Below are 18860 nucleotides of genomic sequence, written 5' to 3'. Positions count from 1 at the left end.
AAACATAACAATAGCACTTAAGAAATGATAGCTGGAATATAAATACAAGGGGACTTGAAAAAGTTAGTGGAAAAATGAATTAAAAGGTAAAAATAAAAAATACAAACTCTATTTCTCAACATAAGCTCCATCCAGTTCAAGACAGTTTTGTAAGCAATGATACCAGCCATTTAGTCCATCCCTAAAGAACTGAGGGTCCTGGGAATTTAACCATGTCAGTGTCTTTTTTACATTATTAACTGAAGAAAAGTAGATGCCCTTTAAAGATTTTTTTAAGATTAGGAAACAAAAAGAAGTCAGAAGGAGCTGAATCAGGACTGTAGGATGGAAGCCTGATGATCCGCCATCAAAATTCTCACAAAATTGCCCACGTTTGATGAGAGGAGTGAGCAGGAGCATTGTCATGGTGGAGAAGGCCTCTCTGGTGAGGCTGTCCTGGGTGTTTTTCTGGTAGAGCTTTGGCTAACTTTCTCAAAACACTCTCAAAATAAGCAGATGTTACCCTTCTGTGGCTCTGTAGAAAGTCAACAAGCAGAATGCTCTGAACATCCAAAAAAACTGTTGCCGTGATCTTTGCTCTTGGCTAGTCTGCTTCTGCTTTGGTGGGACCACCTCCACCTTTGGTAGCCTGCTTTGTGCTTTGTGTTCAGGATTGTACTGGTGAAGCCATGTTTCATCTCCTGTTACAGTTCTTTAAAGAAATGTTTCAGGATCATGATCCCACTTGTTTAAAATTTCCATGGAAAGCTCTGCTCTTGTCTGCAGCTCATCTGCGCAGAACAGTTTTGGCTCCCATCGAGCAGAAGCTTTGCTCAGCTTCAGTTTTCAGTCAGAATTGTGGAAGCTGGACCAGTTGAGATGTCTGTGGTGTTGGCTGTTGTTTCTCTCTTAATCTTCAGTCCTCTTCAATTAGAGCATGAACGAGATTAGTTTTTTCTTTGTAAGTTGATGTGGATTGTCTGCTGCTGGGGGTTTCATCTTTAATGTTGTCTCATCCATTCTTAAAATGAGTTATCCGTTTGTAAACTGCTGATTTCTTTGGGGCATTGGCCCCTTTAACTTTTCATAAAGCACCAATGATTTCACCATTCTTCCCCCCAACTTCACCGTCAATCTGATGTTTGTTCTTGCTTCAATCTTAGCAGAATTCATGTTGCTCTGGTAGGGGCTCTTTTTAAACTGATATCTTATCCTTCATAGTGCCTCAAAGTAGATCCTATTCAGACCTGTTATAACAAGTTAGTACGGATTTATTTTGGTGCAAAAAAATTTTGCGATCTGTGCATAGTTTTGTCATAATACACATTTTCCATGAACTTTTCGAAGGCCCCTCCTATAGTCCCCTTTGGTATCTTGTTATTTATCCATTCAACAAAAAAGTCCTGGAGTCTGTGCTGGCCACTGTGGAGGAGACCAAAATAGGTTGGGGCATGAACCCAGGATTCAGAGAGTTTACAGCCTGACAGGTCATAATCAGAAACCCAGTGAAATAACGGTACCTTTACCAGATTTCCACAGATTTTCAACAGATTTGGCTGCCTGACAGGAAAAGCTCTTTATTTAAATGTCTCAAAATGAATCTTATTTTTAATATCTTTAATTTTAAAATTAATAAGAATGCTTTATCTGAAGAGTGGTGTGGAGTGCAGTCTTTCTGTTCTTTCAGGCATATAAGTGGTACGAGCTTGGGCACAGGAGAGGACACTTTGCGTCTGTTTGGCAGCGCTCACTCTACAATGTGAATGGACTGAAAGCTCAGCCTTGGTGGACCCCAAAAGAAACAGGCTACACAGAATTAGTAAAGGTAAGTGTCATCTTAGACATCATCCTCATCTAATATCTATTTCCTACTCAAAATCAGAGAACGTTTACCATGGAAAGGAATTTCAGGTAGGGGATAGATTTTATTTCCAGTGACATATGCAAAAAATATTGAAAAAAAAAATATATATATATGTATTTTTTTTGTTTTTTGTTTTTTTGTTTTTTTGGTGGCTTGCCAGTACGAGGATCTGAAACCTTGATGGTGATGTTATCAACACTGCACTCTAACCTACTGAACTAACTGGCCAGCCCAAGGAAAAGAATTTCTTTTAAACTCTTAAGCCAAAAGTTTCATTTAGATAATGAAGAAGGGTATTTGCCTAGAAGAATAGTTCTCAAACTCTTTGGCCTTAGGACACCTTTACACTCTCAAAAATCATTGAACACCCCTAGAAATTTTTATGCAGATCATATCTTTTAATACAAGCATTAGAAATTAAAATTGAAATAAAATTTTATAATTATTTATGAATTCCTTAAAAATAAAAATAATAACCCCATTACATGTTAATATAAATGACTTTTTAAAAAATTATATTTGTAAAACAAAAAATGTAATGAGATTAGAATTGTTTTATATTTTCATAAATCTTTTTAATGTCTGGTTTAATAGAAGACAGAAGGATTCTCACATCTGCTTCACATGTATACCCATTAGAGCAGTGATATTATACATCATGTAGCCTCTGGAAAATTCCACCGTGTGCCCATGAAAGAATAAGCATGAAAAGAGCAAATAACATCTTTGTATTATTAAGACAATAGTTTCGATCTTGCTGACCTCCTCAAAGGGTTTAGGGAACACCCAGGTGTTCCTGGACCACACTTTGAGAACCACTGGACCTCAAGCTGTGGAGAGAAAAAGCAGATAGAAATATTTTTAGGAAACGTGTGGCAGATATTTAAGATGATGCAACTAAGTGATTCTAACAATACTACTAAAAAATTGGAAGTTTTTATATGTCTACTTAGCGATTTTAGTAGAGGCTGGTCAGACATTTTTTGCTTTGGTAAGTCTCTTCTTTTTCTTAGACACATTAATGGGACTCATAGTTAAATAACTAATGGTTTCAATAACGTTGTTTTCTATTCAGAATGTAAAAATGTAATGTATCTTATGGGATGGGCTTCCATGTTCTGGCTTCAGATTCTAACTGCCATTTATACATGGTTTATATAAGAAAACATATTCTGATTTTCAAACAGTTGATTTTATATGTGAGGGAAGCACACGAGTGACAAAATATTGATAATTCTAGCATCTGAGCAATGGATATATGGCGCTTTGTTATGTTTATTATTCTTTCTGACTTTAGGTATATGTTTAAATTTTTTTTTCATAATTTTTTTGTTAAAGAACATCTTGAAAGAATGTATCTTTGATACGTACAAGACTTCACTGATTAATTTGAAAAGAGAAGTTTCTGTGTACTTACAGTACAAAGCTCTTACTTGGCCACGTTTATTCTGCATTTCATTATAAAAGCATACTTATAAGTACTAGAATCCAGATGTAAAGTTGACTACCATCAGTTAGCCTTTGAGAATTACATAGATCAGAAAACCATGGTATGGTTACACTGAATACAGAGATTCCCTCTCCAAATCAGAAATACTGTAGGAAGAACATCTTCCTTGATAAATCCACTACATTTAGCATTGTCAGTGATTCACACTGGATCGTAATGAACTCTTCTGATTCTCCTCTACCTCTTAACCTTTTTTTTTTTTTTTTTTTTTTTGGTTTCTTTGTGAGTTTATTTTCCTATTGTAGATTTTAGGATGCTGTCAAGTTCAGAAATGCAATTCAAACCAGGCTTAAACGACAAGGAACTTTATTGGTTCATGTAACTGGAAGCCTAGCAGTAGAGCAGACTTCAGGGGTTGCATAATCGGGGAGATTTTCTTGGCTGTACACTTCCTCCTTCATCACCTTTGTGTTTTGCTAGCTTACTGCAAGATGGGAGCCAGCAGCAGCTGGAGCAGAGGACAGAAAGAGTTTGGAGGCTCCTAACACTGTTGAGCCACCACCAGCCCTAAATGGCCTTGGAGATACCTCCTGGCAGACCCTCTCTTACTGGTGATAACCACATTACATGGGCACTCACAGTTTCAAGGGAGTCTGAGACACCAAGTAGCTGGCAACAGGCTTTCAGGAGGAGAAAGTGGACCTCTTTTTTATCAGTCAGGGAACAAAAATCTTTCCCTTCAGTTTGATTGAGCCAAGTTAAGTCAAATTTCCACTCTGGATGAATACTGGTGAGGGGCTGTAAGGTTATCCTCAAACCAAAGATCAGCCCCTGGAGCCAGGAAAGGGTCAGCTTCTAAATCAAATGGCTTATCTGGGTAAAGTGGATGTGCGAACAAAGTTGGGGTTCTGGGAGCAGGAGAAAGAGGCGTGGTGGATCAGGAAGGCAGCCCACGGTGCTCAGGGTCCTCACAGACTGTGGACATGCACTCAAACCCAGACACTGTTCTCTGTTCTCTGATTTCCCTTTCTTGTCATTCATTTTCTAAAAAACGTTCTCTGCAGTGGTTCAGCTCCTGTGAAAATTCCCACCAAAGCCATGATCCCCAAATAGACTTCTCACTCGCTCTATCTCCAGCTGTACAGACGCATTAACATTCGATGTGAAAATTAACTTGCCATGTAATCCCTTGGTTAATACTCTTTTCCAACTTTACAGTTTTGGTCAGTATCTTAGTCCATCCAGGCTGCTGTCACAAAATGCCATAACCTGGGTGGCTTATAGGCAACAGTAATTTATTTCTCACATTTCTGGAAGCTGGAAGTCCAAGACCAAGGTGTCCGCAGATTAGGTGTCTGGTGAGGGCCCACTTTTTGGTTCATGGATGGCACCTTCTTGCTGAGTCTTCACATGGTGAAGCAGAAAGGCAACTCTCTAAGGCCTCTTTTATAAGGGCACAAATCCCATCCACCTAAATCACCCCCCAAAGGCCCCACTTCCTAGTATCGCCACATTGGTAATTAGGTTTCAACATATGAATTTCGGGGAACACAAACATTCAGCCCAAAGCTTTACCCAGAATACCTGGCTTATTATTCCATCCTTCTCACTTACCACTGCCCTTTACGGTCTTCATTTCAGCCACAACTTCTCCTAGGACCAGACCTTCCCATACGATAGTCCTTCTTCCTGGAGGACACTTTTTTTTTTACCCCTTCTCCTTTTCCTTCTCTCTTACACCCTTCACGGCCAATTCCTATTTATCCTTCCATGTTAGATATGTTGACACTTCTTCTAGGAATGTAAGTCAGGTATCCCTCTGCTATGGGTTGAATGTGTCCCCTCAGATTTCATGTGTTGGGTACTTCATCCCCACTGTCACAGTGTTAAGTGATTGGGAAATCCTATTAAGGTAATTGAAAGGTGGGGCCTTAAAGAGGTAATTAGATTGTGAGGACTGTTCCCTCGTTAATGGATTGACCCATTCATGGAGTACTGGGTTGATGGTTTAATGGGTGGTCCTGGGCTGGGCATGGTTCTGATGACTTTATATGGAGCTTGAGTGAGCAGGTTAGCTCTCTTGCTCAGCCCATTTTGCTATGTGGTACCTTGCGTTGCTGTGGAGAATTAACACCAAGAAAAGCCCTCACCAGATGTGCTCCCTGGACTTTGGACTTCCCAGCCTCCAAAACTGTAAGAAATACATTGTATTTCTTTATAAATTACCCAGTTTCAGGTGTTCTGTTATAAGCAACAGAAATGGACTAATACACTCTCCTTGCATATTTCCAAAAGCACCTTATACGTCCTTTTTAAGCACAGAGCACACTGTATTCTAATAGCTTATTTAGTTCTCTATAGTTGTATTAGACCCTGGGCTCTAAGACAGTAGCAACCGTGTCTGTCTTATTCAGGACTAGCATGGTATCTAGTACATGATAAATTCTCAAAAATTAGGTTCATTGTGTAAGTTTCTATTATCTTGCTTTTCTCCAGCTGTTTTATAGATATGCCAAAAGTTCCAGGGATATAAAATTCTTACTACTTAGCATTCCTTACATATAAGCAATTGCCACAACTGGCATCCTTTTTGATCTTCCTTGAAAAAAGCAGAATACGTATTCTTCTCGGAAGCACATGGAACATTCTCCAGAACAGACCTTATGTTAAACCACAACAAGCCTCAGTAAATTTAAAAACATTGAAATCATGCAAAACATGTTCTCTGACCACAATAGAATGAAATTATGAATTATTAACAAAAAAAATTGAAGAATTTGCAAATATGTGAAAATTGAACACTGCATTTTTAAGTAACTAATGGAATGAAACAAGAAGACCACATAGCAAAACTTATAGGATGCAGCTACAGTAGTTCTTAGAAATTAGTACTTGTTAATGCCTATATTTAAAAAAGAAAAATGGGGGCCGGCCTGTGGCTCACTTGGGAGAGTGTGGTGCTGATAACACCAAGGCTATGGGTTCGGATCCCTGTAGAGGGATGGCCAGTTAGCTCACTTGGGAGAGCGTGGTACTGACAACACCAAGTCAAGGGTTAATATCCCTTTACCAGTCATCTTTTAAACAAAAATTAAAAAAAAAAAAGAAAAAGAAAAATGGTCATAAAACAATAATCAAATAGTGCACTTTATGAAACTATCATAGCAGAGCAAGGTAAACCCAAAACAAGCAGAAAGAAGGAAATAAAGATTAGAGTGGAAATAAATGAAACAGTGAATAGAAAAACAACAGAGAAAATCAATGACACCAAAATTTGTTTTTTTTAAAAATAGATTGTTTCACAAACTATTAGCTAGGCTGTCTAATTTTCTAAAAAGTGAGGACTCAAATTACTTAAACCAGAAGTGAAAACATATATCACTACCAACCTTACACAACTCAAAAGGATTGTAAGGGAATGCTGTGATGAACTATATGCCAACACATCAGGTAACCTAGATGAAATGGATAAGTTGCAAGAAAGACACAAACTACTGAAACTGACTCAGAAAGAAACAGAAAATCTGAATAGAGCTGTAACAAGTAAAGAGGCTAAATCTGTAATTTAAAAGCTTCTCACAAAGATAAGCCCAGGCCCAGATTTCTTTACTGGTGAACTATATCAAATTTTTAAATAAGAATTAGCACCAATCCTTCACAAATTCTTCCAAAACATAGAAGAGGGGGGAACACCTACCAACTCATTTTATGAGGCCAGTATCGCTCTGATACCAAAACCAAACAAAAACATCACAGAAAAAGAAAGTTGCAGACCAACATTCCTTACAAATATAGACATGAAAATCCTCAGCAAAATATTAGAATACTGAGTCCAGCAACATGTAAAAAGAATTATATACCATGACCAAGTGGGATCTTTCTGAGGAATCCAAATGAAAATAAATCAACGCAATAAGTCATATTAATAGAATAAAGAACTAAAATTACATGGTCACTTTTGGGCCAGCCCTGTGGCTCACGGGGGAGAGTGCGGTGCTGGTAGCGCCAAGGCCACGGGTTCAGATCCTATATAGGGATGGCCGGTTAGCTCACTGGGTGAGCGTGGTATAGACAACACCAAGCTGAGGGTTACGATCCCCTTACAAGTCAAAAAAATAATGATAATTACATGGTCACCTTAGTAGACATAGAAAAAACTTTTGACAGTATCCAACACCCTTTCATAATAGACACACACCACCACAATAACAAAAAACTAGGAATAGATGGGAACTTCCCTAACCTGAAAAAGGGCACTTAGGAAAAACCAATCGTTAATGTCATCCTTAGCGTTGAGAGACTGAAAGGAAGAAGTGAGATTATCTGTATTTGTAGATGACATTATCCTATGTATAGAAAATCCTAAGGAAGTCACTAAAAAAAACTATTAAGACTAATAAAGGGTTCATCAAGGTTACAGGATACAAGATTGTATAGAAATCATTTGTACTTTTTTAATTTTTTATTAATTTTTTTTCCTTAATTTTATTTTGTCGATATACATTGTCGTTGATTATTGTGGCCAATTACCGAAACCCCCCTCCCTCCTCCCTCTCCCCCCTCCCACCCAACAATGTCCTTTCTGTTTGCTTGTCGTATCAACTTCAAGTAATTGTAGTTGTTGTGTCTTCTTCCCCCCCCCCCCGGTTTTTTTGTGTGTGTGTGTGTGTGTGTGAATTTATTTATTTATTTTTAGCTCCCACCAATAGATGAGAACATGTGGTATTTCTCTTTCTGTGCCTGACTTGTTTCACTTAATATAATTCTCTCAAGGTCCATCCATGTTGTTGCAAATGGCAATATTTCATTCGTTTTTACAGCTGAGTAGTATTCCATTGTGTAGATATACCACATTTTCCATAAACACTCATCCGATGATGGACATTTGGGCTGGTTCCAACTCTTGGCTATTGTAAAGAGTGCTGCGATGAACATTGGGGAACAGGTATACCTTCGACTTGATGATTTCCATAACTCTGGGTATATTCCAAGCACTGGGATAGCTGGGTCATATGGCAGATCTATCTGCAATTGTTTGAGGAACCTCCATACCATTTTCCATAGAGGTTGCACCATTTTGCAGTCCCACCAACAATGTATGAGAGTTCCTTTTTCTCTGCAACCTTGCCAGCATTTATCGTTCAGAGTCTTTTGGATTTTAGCCATCCTAACTGGGGTGAGATGGTATCTCAGTGTAGTTTTGACTTGCATTTCCCGGATGCTGAGTGACGTTGAGCATTTTTTCATATGTCTGTTGGCCATTTGTATATCTTCCTTAGAGAAATGCCCGCTTAGCTCTTTGGCCCGTTTTTTAATTGGGTTGCTTGTCTTTTTCTTGTAAAGTTGTTTGAGTTCCTTGTATATTCTGGATATTAATCCTTTGTCAGATGTATATATTGCAAATATTTTCTCCTACGCTGTTGGTTGTCTTTTAACTCTGTTAATTGTTTCTTTTGCTGTGCAGAAGCTTTTTAGTTTGATATAGTCCCATTTGTTTATTTTTCCTTTGGTTGCCCATGCTTTTGGGGTCTTATTCATGAAGTCTGTGTCCAGTCCTATTTCCTGAAGGGTCTCTCCTATGTTTTCTTTAAGAAGTTTTATTGTTTCAGGGTGTATATTTAATTCTTTAATCCATTTTGAGTTGACTTTAGAGTATGGTGAGAGGTATGGGTCTAGTTTCATTCTCCTGCATATGGATATCCAGTTCTCCCAGCACCATTTGCTAAAGAGGCCATCTCTTCCCCAGTGTATAGGCTTGGTGCCTTTGTCAAAGATCAGATGGCTGTAGGTGTGTGGGTTGATTTCTGGATTCTCTATTCTATTCCATTGATCAGTGTGTCTGTTTTTATGCCAGTACCATACTGTTTTGGTTATTATAGCTTTGTAGTATAGTTTAAAGTCAGGTAGTGTTATGCCTCCAGCTTTATTTTTTTTGCTCAGTGTTGATTTGGCTATGCATGGTCTTTTGTTATTCCATATAAATGTCTGGATAGTTCTTTCCATTTCTGAGAAAAATGTCAGTGGAATTTTGATGGGGATTGCATTGAATTTGTATATCACTTTGGGTAGTATGGACATTTTCACTATGTTGATTCTTCCAATCCAAGAGCATGGGATATCTTTCCATCTTCTTGTATCCTCTCTAATTTCTCTCAGCAGTGGTTTGTAGTTCTCATTATAGAGATTTTTCACCTCCTTGGTTAATTCAATTCCTAAGTATTTTATTTTTTTGGTGGCTATTGTAAATGGGCAGGCTTTCTTGATTTCTCGTTCGCATGTTCACTGTTGGAGAAAAGAAATGCTACTGATTTTTGTGTGTTGATTTTGTATCCTGCTACTGTGCTGAAATCATTTATCACTTCCAAGAGTTTTTTTGTGGAAGCTTTAGGCTGTTCAATATATAGGATCATGTCATCTGCAAACAGGGACATTTTGACTTCATCTTTTCCAATCTGGATGCCCTTTATTTCCTTCTCTTCTCTGATTGCTCTGGCTAGTTCTTCCAACACTATGTTGAATAGGAGTGGTGAGAGTGGGCATCCTTGTCTAGTTCCTGTTCTTAAAGGAAAAGCTTTCAGCTTTTCCCCATTCAGGATGATATTGGCAGTGGGTTTATCATATATGGCTTTGATTATGTTGAGATACTTTCCGTCTATACCTAACTTATAGAGGGTCTTTGTCATGAATGAGTGTTGAATTTTATCAAATGCTTTTTCAGCATCTATAGAGATGATCATATGGTCCTTGTGTTTGATTTTATTAATATGGTGTATCACATTTATTGATTTGCATATGTTGAACCAACCTTGCATCCTTGGGATGAATCCCACTTGATCGTGGTGAATAATTTTACGTATGTGTTGCTGTATTCTGTTTGCTAGTATTTTAGTGAGGATTTTTGCATCTATATTCATCAAGAATATCGGCCTGTAGTTTTCTTTTTTGGTTATATCTTTACCTGGTTTTGGTATCAGGATGATGTTTGCTTCATAGAATGAGTTTGGGAGATTTGCGTCTGTTTCAATCTTTTGGAATAGTTTGTAAAGAATCGGTGTCAATTCCTCTTTGAATGTTTGGTAAAATTCTGCTGTGAATCCATCTGGTCCTGGGCTTTTATTTGTTGGGAGCTTTCTGATAACAGCTTCAATCTCCTTTATTGTTATTGGTCTGTTCAGATTTTCTACATCCTCATGGCTCAGTTTTGTGAGCTTGTGTGTGTCCAGAAATTTGTCCATTTCCTCCAGGTTTTCAAACTTGTTGGTGTATAGTTGTTTATAGTACTCTCGAATGATTCCTTATATTTCAGATGAATCAGCTGTAATATCACCTTTTTCATTTCTAATTTTTGTTATTTGAATCTTCTCTCTTCTTTTTTTTGTTAGCCATGCTAATGGTTTGTCAATTTTATTTATCTTTTCAAAAAACCAACTTTTTGATTCATTGATCTTTTGTATTGTTTTTTGGGTTTCAATTTCATTAAGTTCTGCTCTGATCTTAATGATTTCTTTCCGTCTGCTAACTTTAGGTTTGGATTGTTCTTGTTTTTCTAGATCTTTATGGTGAAGTGTTAGGTTGTTCACTTGACATCTTTCCATTCTTCTGAGGTGAGCATTTAATGCAATAAATTTCCCCCTTAATACTGCTTTTGCAGTATCCCACAGGTTTTGGTATGATGTATCATTATTTTCATTAGTTTCAATAAATATTTTGATTTCCTGCTTGATTTCTTTTTGGACCCATATGTCATTAAGTAGAATGCTGTTTAATTTCCATGTGTTTGTATAGTTTCCAGAATTTCATTTGTTATTGATTTCTAGTTTTAATCCATTGCGGTCTGAGAAAATACATGGGATAATTCCAATTTTTTAAAATTTATTGAGACTTGATTTGTGACCTAATATGTGATCTATCCTGGAGAATGATCCATGTGCTGATGAGAAGAATGAATATTCTGAGGTTGTTGGATGGAATGTTCTGTAGATATCTGCCATGTCCAGTTGGTCTAGAGTATTGTTTAGATCTTGTGTTTCTCTGCTGATTCTTTGCCTAGATGGTCTGTCCAATATTGACAGTGGGGTGTTCAGGTCCCCTGCTATTATGGTATTAGTGTCTATTTCCTTCTTTAGGTCTAATAGAGTTTGTTTTATAAATCTGGTTGCTCCAACATTGGGTGCGTACATATTTATGATTGTTATGTCTTCTTGATGGATCAGTCCTTTTATCATTATGTAGTGTCCCTCATTGTCTCTTTTTATGGCTTTTAGTTTAAAGTCTACTTTGTCAGATATAAGAATAGCTACTCCAGCTCGTTTTTCTTTTCTGTTTGCATGGTAAATCTTTTTCCATCCTTTCACTCTTAGTCTATGTGAGTCTTTATGGGTGAGGTGGGTCTCTTGAAGGCGTCATATAGTTGGGTCCTCCTTTTTAATCCAGTCAGCCAGTCTGTGTCTTTTGATTGGGGAATTTAAGCCTTTTACATTAACACTTGTTATTGAAAAGTGTTGATTTATTCCTAGCATTTTATTGATTGTTGTTTGGTTGTCTTAGGTTTCTTTTGTTCCTTGCTTTCTGATTTACTGTTTGTTTTCTGTGTTTGTTGGTTCATTAGGTTGTAGATAGCCTTTTTGTTTGTTTTCTCTTCATGAATGCCATTTTTATTATCCTAGTTGGTTTAGATTTTTCTTGGGTTTTTATGGCAGTGTTAGTTATTTTTCAGAAACCAAACCCAGTACTCCCTTGAGGATTTCTTGTAAGGGTGGTTGTGTGGTGGTGAACTCCCGCAGTTTTTGTTTGTCTGAGAAATATACTATTTTCCCTTCATTTTGGAAGGATAGCCTTGCAGGGTAGAGTATTCTTGGCTGACAATCCCTGTCTTGTAATATTTTGAATATATCATCCCATTCCTTTCTGGCTTTTAGGGTTTGTGATGAAAAGTCTGATGTGAGCCTGATTGGGGCTCCCTTATAGGTGATTTGATGCTTCTCTCTTGCAGCTTTTAAGATTCTCTCTGTGTCTTGAGTTTTGCCAGTTTGACTATAACATGTCTTGGAGAAGACCTTTTTGGGTTGAATACGTTTGGAGATTGTTGAGCTTCCTGGATCTGAAGATCTGTGATTTTTCCTATACCTGGGAAGTTTTCTGCCACTATTTTGTTGAATATGTTTTCAATGCAATCTCCTTTTTCCTCCCCTTCTGGAATACCCATGACTCGGATATTTGAGCACCTAAGGTTGTCTGATATCTCTCTCAGATTTTCTTCAATGCCTTTGATTCTTTTTTCTTTTTTCTTTTTTTTTTTTTTTTGTCTGCTTGTGTTATTTCAGACAGCCCATCTTCAAGTTCAGAGGTTCTCTCTTCAACTTCGACAAGCCTGCTGGTTAAACTCTCCGTTGTGTTTTTTATTTCACTGAATAAGTTCTTCAGTTCGGCAAGTTCTGCTACATTTTTTTTCAGGACATTGATTTCCTTGTACATTTCCTCTTTCAGGTCCTGTATACTTTTCCTCGTTTCATCATGATGTCTAGCTGAGTTTTCTTGTATCTCATTCAGTTTCCTTAGAATTATCACTCGAAATTCCTTGTCAGTCATTTCAAGGGGTTCTTGTTCTATAGGATCTAGAGTTTGAGATTTATTAACTTTTGGTAGTGTACTTTCTTGATTTTTTGTATTTCTGGTATTTTTGTTTTGATGTTTATTCCTTGTGGCAGGGGGTTTCACAGTCCACAGGTTTGACACTTTTGACTGACTAAGATGTTGCTGTGGTTGCCAATTTGGTATGGCTCCCTCAGTGACTACTCAGTTGGCCACTAGTGCCTTGCGTGTGTGGTTGTCTCAGGTCTTGGGCCTCTCCGGGGAGCCACCTCTCTGGTCAGCTTGGACTCTGCCGGGCTGCTGAGTGATGGGGCAGTACTGCAGGATGTCGCTGCTGCCGCTGCCGCTTCCCCCACTGCTGCCGCTGCCGCCAGCACCACTGCCACTGTCTCCGCTGCCACTGCTTCCCCTGCTCCCACCACTGCTGCCACTACTGCTGGTGCCGCTTCCCCCACTGCTGCCGCTGGCGCCACTACCGCCGGTGCTGCTTACGCCACTGTCAGCTCCTCCGCTGCTGCTGCTGCTGCCGGTTCCTCTGCTGCTGCCCTAAAAAATTTTGTAGGATTTCTGAAGTCCAGTGTTCATTCAATAGGATAGTTGGATTCAAATTTTGTCTCTCAACACCCACACAAGATATTTTTCAGATGGATTCAAGACCAGCCTCTGAACAGCTCTTTTCTCCAGTTGGTTGCAGCTGCTCACTCATATGTGGGTCCAGGGGAATCTTGCTAGTGGTCTTTACGGCTCGTAGGCTGGTATGGTACACTCTGAAACCCTCCTCTCCCCTGCAAACTCCAAGCAGGTTTATAAAAAGGGTGCCATTGTAGATTTTTTTCAGCTTTGATCTATGTGCAGCAGTTACTCCCCTCTTTTGTACCAGTCTGCCTCAGAAGTGGCCAGGGCTCAGAACAATAGGTGCTGTCCCTACACCATCTTGCCATGGTCTCGTGCCTTCCTGAAATCCACAGGTCTCTCCTCTGCCCCCCACTCCATCAGTCCCAGGTTGGCAGTCTTTGCTTTTTAATAGTTATAAATGGATCACTTGAGGGGAGGAGTGATGCTGAGAATCGTCTATTCCAACATCTTGATGATATCACTCCTCTGAAAAAGTTTCTGAGGCTGAGAAGTCCAAAGTCCATCTGGTGGTGGCAACAGTGACCTGGGAGTCTCCCATTGCAAGATGGTGGAAACAGAGAGAGCAGAGCCATTTGCACTTTTTTACACTAACAAAAAACATTCTCAAATGAAATTAAGAAAACAATTCCATTTGCAAGAGCATAAAAAAAGAATACAATGCTATATTAGTTTTCTAGGGCCACCATAACAAAGTAGCACAAACTGGGGGGCTTAAACAATAGAAACTTATTTTTCCACTTTTCTGGAGGCATAAAATCGAAGATCAAGTTGTCGGCTGGGTTGGTTCCTCCTGAGGACAGTGAGAGAGAACCTGTTCCATTCCTCTCTCCTAGTTTCTGGTGGTTTTCTGGCAGTCTTTGGTGTTCTGTGGCTTGTGGATCTCTGTCTTCATCTTCACAGGTGTTCTTGTGTGTATGTCTGTCCCCAAATTTTCCCTTTTTATAGGGACACCAGTCATATTGGATTAAGGCCTACCCTGTTGTCCTCATTTTAACTTGATTGACTTCGTGAGGACCCTGTCTTCAAATAAGGTACTGGGGTTAGGACTTCAAGATATGTATTTTAGGAGTTCCGGTCAAGATGGCAGAATAGATGGTCCCCAGCATCACTCTCTCCCACAAATCAACCAATTTACAACTATAAAAATGTAACATCAGCCAAGTTGGGACCACGGGAGCTCAGGGGCCTATGGAGTGCTTGAAGGTGGGAGAAACCATGATGAGAAAAAGAAAAAACTGCTCGGAGCGTTTCAGGCCATGGCCGCCTTAAGGCTCCAGCTGCTAAGCACATGGAGCAGGAGCTGGCAGAAGCCATGGCTCTGCCCTTCAGATGGAGTTACTTAGAGGTGGCAGGGGTGAAGAGATCCTTGCTGGCCTCCAGGACAGCAAGACTACTAATAAGGTTCCCATGGACCCATGCAGGAGCAAGGAGCCAGAACAGCTATAAAAGGGGAGCCATTCAGAGGCCAGTGAGTCATCGCAAGGGACCTGCATAGGGCCCATCCTGTGGGAAGTGTTTGGAGCACGGGTAGTGAGGGAGACAGACCCACCAGGAGAGCACTGGGACACAGCAAGGACAGCCTATCTGCCCCCAATCAGCTAAGGACCACTCAGAGGAGATGGGTCGGGAGTGCAGAATTGCATGGGGTGTAGTTTGATGAAAAGATTCAGGCCCAGATCAGAGTTTCTACACAACCCAGGTACACCAGGTCTCTGGAATGCCAGAAGTACATATAAGGTCAACCATTAAACCCTGAGCTGCTAAAAAGCCTTCCCTAGGGAAACAGCAGCAAAGCAGCAATTTAGCTCAACCACAAAGCTCAAGTACTTGTTCCCACAGGAAGTTCCCCCATTTTAGAAGTAAGCAAAGGACGAAAAATTAGTTCTGGCCCAGCATACCACCAGCACCTTGGGGCCCACCAGGGGACATGAGGCATGGAGTTGGAGACCAGACACCACTCTCACATCCAGGCATACTGCCAGCACCTCAGGGCCTGCCCAGGGGCCCGGGGCATGCAGCCAGAGACTGGACCACCCCCCACAACCAGGCACACCACACCAGTACATTGGAGCATACCATAGGACCCAAGACATGGGGAAGGGGACCAGAGTCCCTGCCCACAACCAGACACACCAAAAGTGCCTCAGGGCCCTGCCCAGGGGCCTGAGGCTTGGAGCTGGGGAACGGACCTCCCCCACACACACAACCAGGCATACCATGCCAGTGCCTCAGGGCCCATCCAGGAACCCAAGGTATGGGTCTGGGGACCGGAAACTCCTCATACAACCAGGCTTACTGCACCAGTACCTCAGGGCCTGGCCGGGGTCCTGAGGCATGAAGTTGGGGACCAGACTCTCCCCACAACCAGGCATACTGCCCATGCCAAGGAGCATGCCAAAAACATCACCTCCATGTGGGTGGCCCAACACAGCCACCACAATCACCATGGCTGCTGCAAAAGCAGCTAGACACCACAACCACCATGCAGATGGTCTGCCAGCCACTGGAGTGGATTGACACAAGGAGAGTCACCAGCAGAGATAAAGAAAAGAGGATCTCTCTCTTCACAAAGGCCATTTCAAAGTGACAGAAGAAGCATCTGCCCTATGATAATATTGGGGGACCTGACCACACCTCTCAGCATTGGACAGATCATCTAGGCAACAAATCAACCGAATAACCACTATTCTTTCAGAAGGAGAGAAGAAATCTAGGGTAATTGGCGGGGGGGAGAGAGAGAGGGATGGGGAGAGATTGGACAAGGGGCATAAAGAATAATTATGATTTGTAACAATATATATAATAGGAATGTTAATTTGATCAACATATCTCAATGTTGAACCCTAAAAATATGTATAATCAATTCTGATTCAATAAAAATTTTTTTAAAAAAAGAAAAGAAAAAAAAGATAAGTATTTTGGAGGACACAATGCAACCCATAACAGATACTTACAAATAAATATTACGAAGAAGTGTAAGACGTATACTGAAAACTACAGAACCTTATTGAATGAAATTTAAAAACATCCGAATAAATGAAAACACATTCTATGTTTGTGGATCAGAATACTTAATATTGCTAAGATAGCAGTATTCCCCAAATTGGTGTAAATCTTCAACACAATCTCCATCAATTTTCTATCTAGCTTTTTTTTTTTTTAACAGAAATTAAAAGCAGATCTTAAAATTTACATGAAAATATAAGAGACCCAAAATAGCTAAAACAATTTTGAAAAAGAACAGAGTTGGAGGACTCATGCTTTCCAATTTTAAAACTTACTACACAGCAGCAGTAATCAAGACAAATATGATACTGTCTTGATTAGACATATAGATCAGTACAAAACTGAGGGTCATTTATGATCAATCAATTCTTGACAAGGGTGCCAAGATAGTGCAATGGGGAAAGAATAGTCTTTTTCACACATGGTGCTGGAAGAACTGGATATCCACATGCAAAAGAATGGAGATACCTTGCACTGTACACAAAAATGAACTCAAAATGGAAATAGACCAAAATGTAAAAGATAGAACTATAAAGCTCATAGAGAAAAATGTAGAAGTAAGTTTTTGTAACATTAAGTTAGGCGATATTTTTTTTTAAGTATGACACCAAAAACACAAGTGACAAAAGACAAAATAGATGAAATGGATTTCATCAAAACTCATCCTTTTTGTTTTTCAAAGAACACCCTAAATAATCTGGAAAATAAAACCACAGAATGAAAGATAATATTTGCAAATCATATACCTGATGGGGGACTTGTATCCAGAATATATAAAGAACTCTGAAAACTCAATAATAAAAAGACAACCCAATTTAAAAATGGGGAAAGGATTTGAATGGATATTTATTCAAAGAAGATAAACAAATAGACAAGAAGCAAATGAAAAGATGCTCAGTATCTTTTGTCACTAGGGAAATGCAAATCAAAACCATAATGGGATACCAGTTGCCACCCGCTAGGATGGCTGTAACGAACAAGGATAAATATTAGTAAGCGTTGGTACATGTTCACAGAAACTGGAACCTCAGATGTTCATTTGCTGGTGGGTATATAAAGTGGTGCAGTCAGTTTGGAAAACAGCATGGCAGTTCCTTAGAAAGTTAAAACATAGAGTTAGTTACTGCATAGCCCAGCAATCTACTCCTTGGTACATACCCAAGAGAAATGAAAACATGTTCATGCAAGAATATGTACACGAGTGTTCATGGTATCATTCACAATAGCAAAAAAGTAGAAACAACCCAAATGTCCATCTAGATGATGAATGAATGAATAAACAAAATGTGGTGTATGTACACAATGGCTGTTAAAGAGGAATGAAGTACTCGTACCTAGTATAACACAGATGAACCTTGAAAACATTATGCTAGGTGAAAAAGGACGATTCCAAAAGACCGTGTGTAACATGTTTCTATTTATATGAACTGTCCAGGCTTGGCAAATCCATAGAGACAGAAGATTGGTAGTTGCCAGGTCTGAGGGGATGGGGTCAGGGAGAGTGACTGCTAATGGGTAGGAAATTACTTTTTGGGGTGATGAAAATATTTAAAAATTTGATGGAGTTGATGTTTGCTTGACTCTGTAAATACGAGGGTACTTGAAAAAGGTCATGGAAAGATGTGTATTATCTTTCAATTCTATTTTTCCACGAACTTTTTGAAGTACCCTCCTATACTGAAAACCACTGAACTGTAGAAGTTAATTGAGTGAACCTTATGGTATCCCAATAATCTGTTAAAAATGGGAAATTACAATAGTGCATTGTAGTTTAAATATGTTGAAAACAAGTTTCTAGAGCTCAACGAAGAACCTAACTGAACCATCGAGGAGGCAATATACTGAAGTAGTTTGGAGCAGAGGTTTCATAGCCACATCACCTGGTTTTAATTTTTTGGTTCATTCCTTAAAAACTATGTGACATTAAGCAACGTTCTTTGTGTTTCAGTTTCAGTATCTGCGAAATGCCTGTGGCAATTGTACCTGTTCCACGGGTTGTTCAGAATATTTAATAAGTAGGAAGTACTTAATAAACATTAGTTATTGTTACTCTAATTAGGATTTGTAATTTTCACTTATTTATTACCTTGTTTTTGTAAGAAAATATTTCCTTATTTCTAAAAATTGACTTGGAAAGTCAATTTTGAGATATTATTTATTGAAATCGTAATGTAATAACTATCATCTATTACATAGTTCCTCTTTGCAATCAGTGGTGCTGAGCACTTTTGTATATATTTCTAATCTTTACAACAGCTCTAAAATATAGGTATTATTGTGTCTACTTATATATGAGTAAAATAAGGCTTAGAGAAGTTAAGAAATTATTCGCCT

General features: G+C 39.2%; 1 protein-coding gene across 8 annotated transcripts in view; it reads left to right on the top strand.

Moving 5' to 3' along the window:
* ASPH (aspartate beta-hydroxylase) overlaps positions 1-18860 on the top strand; it is a 222123-nt gene that overhangs the window by 171487 nt on the left and 31776 nt on the right. For all 8 annotated transcript variants that reach the window (XM_063079431.1, XM_063079429.1, XM_063079426.1 and 5 more), the window contains one exon: positions 1667-1804. In XM_063079431.1, coding sequence (XP_062935501.1) covers positions 1667-1804 — 138 coding nt within the window. The remainder of the gene's footprint in view (positions 1-1666; positions 1805-18860) is intronic.

Source organism: Cynocephalus volans, chromosome 15, assembly GCF_027409185.1.
Source record: "Cynocephalus volans isolate mCynVol1 chromosome 15, mCynVol1.pri, whole genome shotgun sequence".
Classification (NCBI taxonomy): domain Eukaryota; kingdom Metazoa; phylum Chordata; class Mammalia; order Dermoptera; family Cynocephalidae; genus Cynocephalus; species Cynocephalus volans.
Note: the sequence above shows the minus strand (reverse complement) of the source record. Positions and strands in the feature narration are given on the sequence as shown.